This window comes from Plecotus auritus (assembly GCF_963455305.1).
Source record: "Plecotus auritus genome assembly, chromosome: 7".
In the NCBI taxonomy this organism is placed as follows: Eukaryota; Metazoa; Chordata; class Mammalia; order Chiroptera; family Vespertilionidae; genus Plecotus; species Plecotus auritus.
The window spans coordinates 161,013,421-161,028,150 of record NC_137774.1 but is presented as its reverse complement, the minus strand read 5'-3'; the positions used below and the strand labels follow the sequence as shown (position 1 = coordinate 161,028,150).

Genomic DNA, 14,730 nt, shown 5'->3' with positions numbered 1-14,730 from the left:
TAGAGACCCAAGGGCTACCACTGGGAATGACACTTAATTAGGCAAAAATGTAACAGATCTAAAATAATGGGGGGGGGGGGTGCTAGAACTAATGTTAAATCAGATTATTGTAAAATTACATTAATTTAAAGAAATGTTAAAAACTATCAAAAAACAAAAATTTTGATAAAATATGAGTGCTTTTCACTTAAGGAGTCCTAAGTATTAAGTATTTAGGCTCACATGAAGGCTACTGCTCCGAGACCCACACAGAGCCTGACCCCTGGGTTTCTGTCCATGTTTTGACTTGAAATACCTGCTTGAACATAGAGAATATGTTACTCATGAATGGAATGTACATGGAGGAACAGGTCTGACAATTTACTGCCCTTATCAATTGAAAACAGTGGGCTCTGAAATGTATTGTATTTCCTCTTTCATTTTATTTTGAACCAGAGGTCCAGTGCACGAATTTGTGCATAGGTGGGGTCCCTCAGCCTGGAGGGCGATAGAGGCCTATGGGGGAGAGGGGTGGCCAGCTGGAGGAAGGGACCACGGAAGGTTGGCTTTTGGAGCCCACTGACCACCAGGGGGCAGCTCCTGCGTTGAGCATCTGCCCCTGGTGGTCAGTGTGTGTCATAGCGAATGGTCCAGCAGTCATTCCGGTTGTTCCAGTTGCTTAGGCTTTTATATATATAGATGCCTTGGGAAATTTATCAACTACTGTTATGAAGATCCACGTCAATTTCAGGAAGAGCTTTCCCCCCACCCCAAACTCACATTGTAGGCATGTATTTTAGTTTGATATACTCTTGAGAGAAAAGAATGGCTCTTAAATGTCTAGCATGAGGCATTTTAAAAACTCATAAATAACCCTGGCTGGTGTGGCTCAGTTGGTTGAGCGTCATCTCACGCACTAAGAGTTCACTGATTCCCCATCAGAGCACGTGCCTGGGTTGCAGGCTCAATCCCCAGGACAGGGCGTGCGTGCAGGAGGCAGCCAATTCATGTTTCTCCCCCTTCCTCTATCTCTAAAATCAATAAAAAATATTTTTTAAAAAACCACCTCAAAAAATAATTTGTTATATGGGTTCACTATTGATGGTAAAAAATTAAGCAGAATTCTCCATATCACTGTCCTCCAAAACAGTTTTAAAAACTGCTTTTGGTCCTTTGACCCATACTTGTATTCAAGTTGGGTAATTTTCAAAGTATAACTTCAAAAATGAGCACAACAGATTGGAATCCGGATGAAGACCTTTGGGAAACTTTCGGGCCCCACCTCAGTAGCTCTGGCTAAAAGAGCTGCTCTCTCTCCATCAATGACTGGATCTGTTCTTTCCTGAGGAGGAAGAAAGGGGCTTTGACTCCCCATTGTGCAATACATGACTACAGAATTGTGCTCAATTATTATTTTTTTTTAGAAAGGAATAAAAGGCCTATTCGGATTTTTACTTTGGCAGGGTAGAGACTTTAATAGTGCTGCTTAGCTACCAGGCTAGCCCAGACATCTTCAGCCAAAAGCTTACCCAAGCACAGATATGCTTCTGCTAAAATCTAGCATATTCTGAATTTAAGTGAATTTCTTTTCTTGAGGAAATTTTCTTTTCACTTAATCCAATCAAATGCATGCTTCATAGCAAGGTTTTCTTTTAAAGCTTATGGAGATGTGGTTCCCTGTCTATCGTTCTGGCTGCAATTAAACTAAAAATAGTTGCCAAATATTATGCCTTATTAGAAAGGTACAAGCACAAGGTTACAAAATACAAGTTACAAGGTGACTTATCAGACACATTCAAAAATCCTAAACCTGTAAAATCTAGTAGTTTCAATGCATGAGTCAGAATTACTGCTATACCTAACAGCAAAGAAAGAGAGTAAACTTTTCAAGTTACCATGTGTTGGGGGGGAGGGTAGTGGAGAAAGCCCAAAATGGAGTCACTTGGGCTATGCCCACATCACCAAAGCAAGGTTTCCTACCTAACCTAATTGCAATTTCAACTTTCCCCGGGAATATAATCTTAACCAGTCAGTCTGGAATTTTCTGGTGAGTACCTATGAGGTCATCTTCCATACAGGCCCTTTCCATCCCCGGAAAGATGCTGAGGTTGTCAGTTCTTTCCAATCCCTTCTCCCTTCTCTCTATACGAGCCTTCCATCTTGTACAGCTCCTTGGAACTCCTATTTGCTAGATGGAATGCTGCCCGATTCATGAATTATTCAACAAAGCCTGTTGGATCTTTAAAATGAACTTGGTTGCATTTTTGTTATTTAACACACATGACTATTTGATGCTGTTTACTTGATAATTCACCCTGTCTACGAAATTTTGATGAGGAATGATGATTCATAAATATAGAAAGCAGTTCTCACACTAAATTCTCTTCCTCAGAGGAGACAATTTAGCAAACGCTAGATGACTTTTCATTTTTAACATAATATTGGGCTCAAGGATTTAATCAGACATTTCTTAAATGCTCCAGTTCATTCTGGGCATACGAGGTGGGGCAAGCTCAGGACTTGGGTTTTACAACCAAAGATTCTTGGCTCTTCTTCCCGGGGCAGGAGAGAGGGGGAATCCAGCTACAACACTTTAGCAGTTAGCTGGACCCTGACAATACAAGGGCATTTATCCCATGAAGTGGGGCCACATAACGAGAGTAGGTGAGAGAGTCAAGCTGAGAGGCCTCACCTGGCAATTTGACTCAAGAGAGGCAAAAAGCTCACATCTGGTGCTAACCCCTGCTGGCTCTAGAAAGACTGACTGTTAACCCTCCACTGTGCCCACAACGAGTCAGCTCAAGGTTGGGCAGAGTAGATCCAATGCACTCCTTACATGGCTTACATTACACTCCCACTTCCTATGAAGGTGACCGGCTGGAGCTCGGGGATTCTGGGGAGTCAGTCAGAAAATCCCACAGCTCTCAGCCACCATTTTCAAAATCATTAGATGCCACAAAAAAACCCTGTATTTTTTTGGTAAATTGGCACTGAACAATGAAACAAGATTTATGAATAGAAAAGCTCCCTCATCTGGGTTGTAACGCACACCACTATTAAAGAACTAGGGTTGGAAAAGCGTGGCCTAACTGGAAACAACTTTGTTATTAAAAAGGGATGTGCGCTATTTTTCCTTTGCTAACAGAGGGTTTTGTTCAGCCAGCGGCCACAGTCACATGCAGAAATAAAAAGCTATTACACTATGAATCAGGTTTCATTCCAATACCAGGAATGAGTCATAAAAGATGTTAATTTGGTTAGGCTGACAGACTGCTCCGCATAAATCCTGTTCCCAGGTTGTAGAGTTAGTGCTTATTGGTTATTTGAAAAAAAAAAAAAAAAATAGGTCAAGCCTGAGCGCTTCCCGGAATTTACCCACCGAGAATCACGTTTGTACAAAATGAATTTTCCAGGCACAAAAACCAAAAGTGAATGGCCTGTGATTAAAATTATTCAAATTTGATTGCTGATGACAATACTGGAAATGAGGTGCTGGCTTTACGGTTACGCAGTAAACTTTGTAAACACCTTTAGAATGTCCAGGAAAACTACACATGCATAGGTGTGCGTGTATACTGCCATCCTCCTGCTCAATTTTGAAGGAAATTCTTTAAGCTGAGCTTAGCTGACAAGAGCAAATGTTCCCAAAGAGTAAACAACAGTCTGTGAAGTAACAAGCCACTAGATGTAACACGTGAGGCACTCCTTCCCCGCCCACCCCCCAACAGCTTAATTGAGGTGTAATTTACATAAAACATTGTATAAGTTTAAGGGGAACAATATGGTGATGTGTACACTTATATATTGCTAAATGTTTACCAAACCCTTCACCGCACACCGTTACCATTTTGTTGTTTTGGTAAGAACATTTAAAATCTACTCTATTAGCAAGTTTCAAGTATATAATACTGTATTGTTAACTATAGTCATGCTGTACATTAGATCCCCTTATAACTAAACGTTTGTGCCCTTTGACCAACAGCTCCTCGTTCCCCCGTGCCCCCAGCCCCTGGCAATTACCCATCTACCCTGATTTTATGAGTTCAGCTTTTTTAGATTCCACAAGTAAGTGAGATCATACTGTATTTTGTCTTTGACTTATTTCACTTAATGTAAGGCCCTCAAGGTCCATCCATCTGTCAACAATGGCAGAATTTCCTCTTTTTTTTATTCGTTTTCTAGGATTTCCTTCTTTGTTAGTGCACTGTGTAAATACAACAATTTTCTTTATCCACTTATCTGCCGACTCTTACGGTGTTTCCACATCTTGGCTATTGTGAATAAGGCTGTAATGAACATGAGGGTGCAGCTACCTCTTCAACCTGTTTTCATTTTCTTTGGCTATATACCCAGAAATGGAATTGCTAGATCATATAGTAGCTCTATTTTTAATTTTTTGAAGAACCTTCATACTGTTTTCCATAGCGGTGGCACCAGTTTGCATTCTTACCAACAGTGCACAGGGTTCCCTTTTTGAGGAGCTCCTTTTTAATGTAAAAACTTGACAATGGCTGTATGAAGGGAGAGCGCGCCATTATTTGGTTAACCTTTTAACAGTGCATTTAACGGTCCTTAAATGAGCCAACGAGAGCCCCATGAAGAGAAGGTCTGGCTCATTCTGAAGTGGAACACAAACTGCTTGCCCAGTGCTAGAGAGTTAAAACTCACCCTAGGTTGCTAATCTGGGAATCAGCTGTGCAGCCGTGGTGTGGGTGTTGATTCTATCTACAGCCAAGTGAGAGTGAGGTTCTGAGCTCAGCACCTGAGACCTTGGCAGCGGAAAGCCCCTGGTGCACATGGAAGCGCTCTTTGCTTCCAAGGATCCTCTTATCCAACACTGTATTTTATCCTTAAAATAAAGTGGTTTTACATTTTCCGATGTTAAAAAACACAAGCACTACCAGTAGCAGATGCCAAGAATCACTGTAAACAACCTAACAAATCTTCATCAAAAGAATTCCAGGGCTCAGCCGGCGTGGCTCAGTGGTGGAGCGTCTACCAGGGGTCCTCAAACTTTTTAAACAGGGAGCCAGTTCACTGTCCCTCAGACGGTTGGAGGGCCGGACTATAGTTTAAAAAAAAAACTATGAACAAATTCCTATGCACACTGCGGGCCCGGGACGAGTCGGCTGCTAAGCAGGACAGGCAGCGGCACCCAGCGGGCCGAATAAATGTCATCGGCGGGCCGCATGTGGTCCGCGGGCCATAGTCTGAGGACCCCTGGATGAACCAGGAGATCACGGTTTGATTCCTGGTCAGGGCACATGCCCAGTGCGGGGCGTGCAGGAGGCAGTCAATCAATGATTCTCTCATCATTGGTGTTTCTATCTCTCTCCCTCTCCCTTCCTCTCTGAAATCAATAAAAATACATATTTTTAAAAAAGAATTCGAGGAATACGTATTTTAATTTCACATCTTCAATGAGATGAATAGATAAGGAGTGAAATTATACAATGGAAACTGCAGTGAAAAAAATATGGGAAAATATCTCTTCCCCTCCTCCCCGCCTCCAATCCCCATCTTCAGACACCAATCACAAGTCCCACTGTCAGGTGCTTCTGACCCATCAGCTATAGGTCGGCGGCTCCAATGATCCCCTCTTTGAGTTGGATTAATCTGCAAGAGCAGCTACCAGAACTCAGAGAAACATTTTACTGACTAGATTAGCAATTTATCACAAAGGATCTAACTCAGGGACAGCCAGATGGAAGTGATGCATAGCACGAGGTAGGGGAAAGGGCACAGAGCTTCTTTCATGGTCTCTCCACACGTCCACTGACCCAGAAGCTCTCCCTACCCCATCCTTTTGGGGTTTTACGGAGGCATTACACAGGCATGACGGATTCAATCATTGGCAATTGGTGACTGGTCAATCTCCAGCCCCTCTCTCCTCCCTAGAGGTCAGGGGTTAGGACTGAAAATGCCAACACTCTAATCCCATGGTTGGCTCCCCATCCTTAGGTGCACACAGACTGGAACATTGGGCCCCGGGAAATGTCGCGAGACAATGACTGTCAGAAACTTACTGGTTCCCCCCTGGGCCATGCCATTCGTCCCACCCATCCTTCCTCCACCTGAGAACCATGGGAGGGTAGGGGTGTCAATTTTCTTCTTACATCCAGTGTCTCCCTCTGGAGTCTCCTGTCAAGTTCACAAACATTCTGTCCATGGAAATTTGGGGTCCAAAATGAAGGAATAAGCAGGCAGAAGTCAACTGATCATAAAATTACCCTTTACACCTGAAGTACTCAATATTTCCAAGAGCACAGCTTTCAAGGCACATAAAATACCAAGTTGTTGTTTGTTTGTTTTTATAGGATTTGAACAGCAGTTTGGTCATTTTGGGGCATTCATTTCATGCTGTCCACTTTATATATATATACCCCTCCTTCTAAGTAATAAAAGCATGTTTCTTTAAGGCAGGATTTAGAAAAACACACAAGTGCCCATAAAATTCATTTTACTCGAATATTAATCTTTCCGCTTTCCTCATTTTTCCACTTCTCATATGCTCAGCTGGTCAAGTGAATTATGCTCCCCTCGTCAACTGCCCGGCTCTTTTCTCTGCCATTTGGAAATGTACTTCTACTTCAGGGAGGTGACACCCAATGAAAAGGGAAGTGACTTGTCTCCAGCTGGGCAAGGAGTCAAGAGGTCAGTCCACATGTGCTGCACCAGCACCTGTCAGAGCCTTGCACCTGCTCCTCCCACCCCAAAGTCCTCTGAATGACAACATGGTCAGCCCTTCAGGAATGTTCAGGCAGAGTTTCAGGGCCCAGGGTCGCCCTGTTCTCCCCAGCAGTGCCGTTCATGCCCCAAAACGAAGTCTGAAAGGAAATCCTCAATGAAAATGCCCCTCTTTCGCTTCCAGTCCACCCTCCTTTCTTCACTTCCAGTCCTCGGGCATTGTCACTAGCACATATTCAGCTTGCCCAATATAATAGCAAGATGTGAGCTATTTCTTAAACGAGTCCCCACTGGATTTGCTTGAATTTTCTTTTCCCATTCTTGTAAATTCCTATAGGACTTAAGTCCCTGTCCCTAAAATATTATTTCAGAGCTCTATCTTGGCGGCTCAGTCACCTCTCCCCTCAGTCCCCCATTGGCCACAACACTGAAAGGAAGTCTCCTACCTTTCACTGAGGCTTCTCCACAGCTGTGCTCCTGCAATAAGGAGAAGGGAAAGGTGAAACTTAACCAGGGCATTTTCCTCTGGAGGCATTTCTCATCTTAGAAATACTCTGACCTATTTAAAAGGCAATGCTTACATCTTTAAACTCTAGAACTTTGCAATCATACCTTGTATACCTCTGATATCATAACTAATTCAGGCAATTAATCCACACATACTTACTGAGATACCACTACATGCAAAACACTTGGATAGGTACCATGGGAAAGGGAAAACCATATACCATATGGTCCTGTCTTGAGGACTTGACTGTCTGGTGGTGCAGCCAAAAGTTGCCCTCAAGTAAATGCGAACCAAGGAAGAAACTACACAAGCAGCACAAACCATGAGGGTCCTGGGAAGACAGAGCACCTGTAACAGAGGTGGTACTTTTGGTGGCTGCTGTTAATCCTCGCCTGAGGATATTTTTTCCATTGATTTTTAGAGAGCGTGGAAGGGAGGGAATGGGGGGAGAGAGGGAGAGAGAGGGAGGGGGGGGGAAGAGAGAGAGAGAGAGAGAGAGAGAGAGAGAGAGAGAAACATGGATGTGAGACACATCAATTGGTTGCCTTCCGCATGCGCCCCAACAGGTTGCGGATTGAACCTGCAACCCAGGTATGTGCCCTTCGGTGCATGGGCCGATGCTCTATCCACTTAACCACACCATCCAGGGCAAAAGAGACGTCATTTAACGTGATCTTTGAAATGGTGCTGACAAACAGGGAACTAAGACATTTTATTTGAGGAAGGGGGTTTTTATTTATTCATTCTTTAGATATTTTGAGCTTATATCTGGGCTCAAATAAAACTGACAGAAAAAATATATACCTAGATCTCATTTCCTTTCTTAATTCCCCAGTAACTTTCTTCATCAGATTATGCCTTAATATTAAACTTTCAACTATCAGCTTAAATGAAATGGCTATAAGACAGTTTCAGCATTTACCATCAAATGACAAAGATGATGTCTCCTATTCTTCAGTGTCCCCTACCAAAGATCTATGTGACAAGTTCTGCTTAAAATTTAACCCCAGGAAAATGTTTCTCAAAATTGCTTGCATCCTTTCATCAGATTATTAGAAGTGTACGTCTGACTTGGTTTCCCTTTTTGCCTTGGCTGCCAGTAAGCCCAGACATAAATCTGTTGCTCAATTATGGTCACCATGGTAGACTCCTGCTCTTCTAGACCTCCTGTCAGCAATCTTATGTTCCTTATAGGCTGCCTCAGATATTTTGGAGTTAGATGGAATATCAAAATAAACAACACAAAAGAATACAAGGAATTATGAGCACTAGTGAGGTCTCGACAAACGTTGGAAGGTTGGATAAGCTAAATCCTATAAGTACCAACTCTCCTTGTCATATGACATTTCTCTGACAACACTGGAGCCAAGCGTGGAGAAAAGAGATCACAGTGCTGGGTGTTGCTTTGTTATTACCAGTAAAAACTGGAAAAATGAGCATGGCTGCTAGCACGGAGAACAGTAAGGACAGTGGCACTGCAATCACAGAGCACAGACCAGGCTGGGGCTGCACAGGGCTGAGGGACCGTGCCGTGTAAGAGGCTGAGCAGGAAAACACTTGAACTGCGCACCAAGAGCTGGTCCAACCGCAATGAGGGGCAGGAGCCTGGACAAAGGAGTCACTGAAAACCGACCTTCTGCCTCTGCAGGGGTTGGAGACACTGTACTTCCCAAAGCTAAGGTAAAAGATGAGGCCACTAATAAGTGACCGAACCCAGGTTGTCATACAAGCCAACAGGGTACAAGCAGGAATGACAGGGAATGGAGGGGCACAAAGGACTACAGTGCAGAGCCACAATTCCTGGTAGGTCCGTGTTCTGTAGCAACCAGCACGTGGCTCAAATGAGGAGTGCAGATTTTGCAGGAGGAAAGGCGTAAATAGAGACAGTGGGTGGAAATGCTGCTCAGGTGGCCGTGGGGAGCCCTTCTGAGCCCACGGCATCTTAAAGAGAGCTGGACGGGCATTCGGTGCCTTAGCAATGAGAGGAGGAGGTGGTCAAGGAGAAGTCAAGACTAAGTGGTCATGGAGGTTGCCCATGCTGGTGACTCATAACAGACACTAAAAGGATCTCCATCCTTTTGCTCACCTATTTCAGAGTAAGCATCTAAGACGGTATTAAAATTAATAATGGAGGGAGTGGAGGAATACAATTAAATTCTTAACAGTGGATGTGTAATATCTTTAGCCAAGTGGAGAAGTGGAAGGATAGCAGGAGATGGAGCAGCCCCCTGAGCCCTGATGACTGGGTCCTCCTTTCCTCGTTGTGATTGCTGTCGGCCAAGGTATCCAGTGAGAGCGGCTGGCAGTTCTGCTTGAGGCCATGGTGTTCCTATAACTGCATCTGGATCTAATTTCAAGCTGATTCTGAGCCTCCCAGAGACCAATTCATCCCAGTCGGGCCTGGGTCAAACGGCCTGCGAAGTCAGGCTCCTGCCAGCTATTTACAGCCTCAGATGGGTCTTTGTCCTAAAAGGCTTGGCGAAGATGACGAAGCAGGTACCGGTGTTTCTGCCGTCATAGACTGGGTAGTGCTGGGAAAGTACATTCATTCATCCAGTTTCTCAGGTTTGTTTTTTTCATTGAGCGGAAATGCTGAATTCAGAGCAACGTGCCCGGTGAAAACCCTGACAGAAAGATTGGCCACTGACAGATGTCTGCCCCACTGGATGGAGCATAAGAGCTCCACTGGGTGGAGAGGCCAGGGGTGTGTCTGAATCGCACCGGAAGCCCAGCACCTACACAGGCCCTGGCACCAAAAGGCCCTCACACAGTGACTGATGAGGGCCCACGTTGCTCCAATTAAGTGGCAGAGTTGAACAGAGTAGACTGTTACTGTGCCCAAGGCACTTCTGTTTCACCCTCTTATTCAACCCTTACGTAGCCCTGGAGTAGGGGTTGGCTTCTCCCATTTCATAGAGTAAAGAGGTTCAGAGAGTGTAGTAGGCTGAATCATGGCTCCCAAAGACATCAGGTTTTAACCTCTGGGACCTGTAAAAAGTTACTTTTATGGACAAAGGGATTTACCAGATGTAATTAAGCTAAGGGTCATGAGATGGAGATTCTCCCAGATTATCCAGATGGGCCCCAAATACAGTCACAGAGTTCTTGTATGAGGAGGGCAGTGGGAGATTTGACACAGACAGGAGACAGTAATGTGATCATGAAGGCAGAGACTGGAGTGATGTGGCTACAAGCCAAGGACACCAGCAACTCTAGGTAGAAAAGGAAGAGATCAGAACCTTCCCTAGAGCCTCCAAAGGGAACAGAGCCCTGCTGACACCTTGACTTTGGCCCAGTGATGCTGATTTTGGACTGCTGACCTCCAGAACCATGAGAGAAGAAATTTCTGTTGTTCTAAGCCACCAAGTTTGTGGTAATTTCTTATAGCAGCTATTGGGCACAAATGCAGCCTATGATGGGGTCTCTCCACAGCTAGGAAATGGAGTGAATCAGCTCAAGAACTAGACCCTTTAGGCTACAAGTCTCCCAACTCTGCCACCTTAATTTTTAAAGGACCAAATCTTTGCAAGGCAGAGGTTCCTTGTAATTCGTGAATATGAAAGTTCCATATTTGCAAGAACATCAAGCAATGAGTCAGTGCTGAACACAATCTCTGTGTAAGGGGCCGAGGTGAGAGAAGGACAGTTAAGAAGTCTTTCAGCTTCATCCTGGGCCTTCCACATTTGTCTGTTCCTCGTAACTTGTGCTGGGACCAAATCTGATGCACCAATGAAAATATGGAGACGCTCAGCTTGCTCTGTGAGTCCACTTCTGCTACTAAGCTAAAATGACTAGGGATAAAATTTGTCAGTGGCTATTTCTACTAAGATTTCCAAGAGGAAGGTTCTGGAGGGTGAAAATGTGACAAAGTATATTTGAGAAAAACAGGCTCTCCTCTACCAGTTATGAATCAAGGCAGAGACATGGGGACCACCATGCACTGATCCCACCGACCCTGGTACAAGATCCCATAGCACCGAGATGCCCCACCTCGGGGCGGCCTTCACACATCTGGGTAAACAGAGAGCATCAGGGCAGGTGCCTGTTAGGGTTAAAAGTTAGGAGTCTGTTCTCTGACACAGAAGAGGGGGTTAAGGAAGAGAGAGAAGAAGAGAGGGTGAGAAGGAAGAACACATGCAAGAATATAATCTAAATCAGGGGTGGGGCACATCCGGCCTGCGGGTCCTATAAGACCCACAAAACCATTTGATCTGGCCCTGCCAAGGCATTAGGGGTGAGTTAACTAAATGTTTGACCAAATATAGCAGGCTAATTTTTAAGTAGATAATTTTGTATGATGTTATAAATATCCAAATTGCCCTTGGCAGAAAAAAGGTTGCCCACCCCTGGTCTAAATCCACAGATTCATGAAAAGCAATAACTGGACAAAAACAAGTTTGTTCACCTTCCCAGAATACTAGAATGAAGAAATTTTAGTTTAAGAACTATAGAGACTTAAAATATAAACTGGATTGCAGTCCACATTATGATAGTAAATGCGTAATACCTGATATCCCTGGTCTCAGAGTTGGCATCAGGAGAGGGGTGTACCCCACAAAGAGGCCTCAGTGTCCCTGTCAGGGCTAGAACTCTGGGCAGGTCTTATGCACGTTCATCACGTGAACCCCAACCAAAATTACCTGTCCACTTGGGATTACGTGTAGTCAAGTCAAATACCTAAATGTAATGTTCTCTTAGCTATATTTGATCAAATCAATCTTACCACATTCACAGGGCTCAATTATTCCAAGGAGGGATTTTTGCCCATTTACAAAACAATCTCAAACCCTGGTAGAAGAGGACCCTCCGAGTATGAAAAAGCGTGGCTCAGATTCATGATAAACTAGTCAGAAAACACCTTCAGAAAAAGTAAATAATGTATGTTCTCGCTTTTAAACTTAATGTTTAAAATTCATTTTTCATCACCAATTTTAAAAAAAATGTTAACCATTACTTACTTGTTTTTTAAGCCCTGAATTATTTTTTGTTCATTTTGAGGTAGAAAAAATTTACATAAACCAGTCCATTTTTGAATGGCCCATTTTCATCATGTAGTATGTGATAAAAATTTAACTGTTATCATCACTGATATCCTTAAATATCAAAATGGTACTTAAATAATAGTGCTTAGAGCTAAAAGAGAAGCCAACACATATAAACCTTTTGCCCAGAGCAGTAGCTATGACTAGGGACAACATCAGTTAAATAAATAACAAATATTAAATAAATGTTTAATAAATAAATATTTAATCAACATTAAAAGTAGCAAAGTCAATGCCTGTATCACCTGGCTTCCTGCTCCTTTTCAAAGGACTTCTTGGTTCAGATGCCTGCACAAAAATCAGACATTCAGGCTCTAGAAAACTAAACCCCATTATAATGAATTCTGAGCTTTCTTACCTCTCTTTCTAGACAAAACCATATCCTTTATTATTTGCGTAATAACTCGCCCAAGTATCGAGACGGCAATCAGGTGATACACTCTCCATGGAGTCAATGCAAGGAACCTATGAGCAAAAACAGACAAATCATTTCCGTCTGAGGATTTTTATCTTTTATTTTTTTAAAAAAATGGTTTCAGTTTCTGACACACACTCAACAATTTCACTTTTCATGTCACCCCAATATGAGCACATCCACGTCATTTAATAGGCATCGATGTCATGAAAATAAAAGCGCTTGATCCACGTGTACTTTTGTGCTAGGCTTTCTACTCTACCCTCTAATTTGGGCAGAGAATCTGCTACCTTGGGTGCGGCCCAAATTTCGCTCTGCTAACAGATAGAAAATGGAATTGACCTGAAACAGAATTATGATAGGCTGCAAAGGCAGAGCGACAGGGCTCTTAATACAAACAGAGAAGCCACAGTAGAAGCCCTGTCCTCCGTTTTATGTTTTACTTTTATGCCATCTTCTTTCTTTAACTAGTACACCCCACCAATCTCAAAAACAGCCGTTACTAAGAACTCAATTTGCTAATAACCGCTTCTCCTTAAAATCACTACCCTTTTGTCCATTTGCCCACCTCCTCTCCAGAGAAAAACAAAGAATCCTTTATCTTGAACGGCATCCAGACCCTATAGCACTTTTTTTGAAAATTGGACTTATCAAGGAATGGAATGGCAAAGTCACAAGGAGCGCTGAGGCTTCCTATGGAGGTTGAAGCCCATTTTATACTAGTTAATCGGCCAAGCCAGTAATGATATGAACATTCATGTAATCATAATTCATAGAAAATTAACAAATGCATCATGTACTGCTAACTGCAAGGCACTGTAGAGATTATAGAGAACTACAGAACATATGAACACGGCCTTCTAGAAACTTACTTCCTCATCAGAAAGACTAACAGATTGAGCTAGCAAAGTACCTCACAGTGAGTCTGTCTAGGAACACAGGTAAACAGCCTCCCCACATGGCATGCCCCTTTCAGGGACACCATGTCCTGAAGTCATCCCAGGGACACAGCATCCACTTGTATTTCTTATTCAATGATGAAATGTTGAAAAAGAAAATCACACACTACCCAGTGCTGGATGTGGACTCGTCACTGTAGTTTCCAAAGATGCATTTAAGTGGCAGAACAGTGATGACACTCTTGGTCAGTCCCTATGAGAGGCAACACTGGAACAGGGGATTCAAAGCCAGGGATCATAACCCAACTTGGTGCAACTGCTCTGACTAACAAGGGTGGGAAATGTTTTCAAAACCTAAGTTTTTTTTTAAAAGGGGGAGCTTGTGGTGTGTCCAGTGGCGGGCTTTCTAGTTGCTGGCAAAGAAGGGGAGAATCATGACCCGTTATGCCCAGTGCTTGGGGAGCTATGACTCCTTGCTGCTCTGTGGCCAAACCTGAGGCACGGGAAAAAGTGGCTGCAAATATTTGAGCACCAATATATGTATCAGGAACGTCCACTGTGGGCCCACAGGCCAATGGACACTGTCCAGTTGGATTTTGATGACAGGACAACCTCAAGGCCAGAGTCTATGTCATCCCAAGCAGAAAAGCCCTTTCTCATTCTTTCCTAAGGGTCCAATTAAAAAGGAGCACAGAGACAGAAACAAACAGAAAGACAGAGTTAGAGATAGAGATAGAGATAGAGATAGAGATAGAGATAGAGATAGAGAGAGAGAGAGAGAGAGAGAGATACAGAGATCCAGAGACAGGGAATGCCTATGGATGAGTCTGCAAGCATGAGTGGTCTGGCTGCCTCACAGGCCTCAGTCCTCACAATACCCTATACTCTATTTCTAGAACATTCCAAACTGAGAGTGAACCTGAAACTAGAATGAATCTCTTCTGATGGCTGTCAATTATTCAGGGTCCCACAACTTCAGCCCCTGATCCTGGGACCTCCTGGATCCCTCAGCAGGTTCAGGAAGTTGGGCAAGCAAAGACCCGGTTCCTGCAGCTTATTCTGCCCCCTCCAACCCCCCGCAACCCCCCCCCCCCCCACACACACACGGAGGGAGTGTGCACACTGGTCTCGGGCTCCTTTCAGCTGTAAAGTTATTTTTATTTAAAATAATACTTTAGTGTCTTCTTTTACATTTAGTGA

General features: G+C 43.6%; 1 protein-coding gene across 1 annotated transcript in view; it reads right to left on the bottom strand.

The window, feature by feature from the left end:
- Nucleotides 1–14,730, bottom strand: part of RETREG1 (reticulophagy regulator 1) — a 105,589-nt gene that overhangs the window by 68,427 nt on the left and 22,432 nt on the right. The window contains exons 2-3 of the mRNA XM_080682334.1: nt 12,575–12,681; nt 7,113–7,143 (exon numbers count right to left, since the gene is read on the bottom strand). Of these exons, the coding sequence (XP_080538460.1) occupies nt 7,113–7,143; nt 12,575–12,681 (138 nt within the window). The remainder of the gene's footprint in view (nt 1–7,112; nt 7,144–12,574; nt 12,682–14,730) is intronic.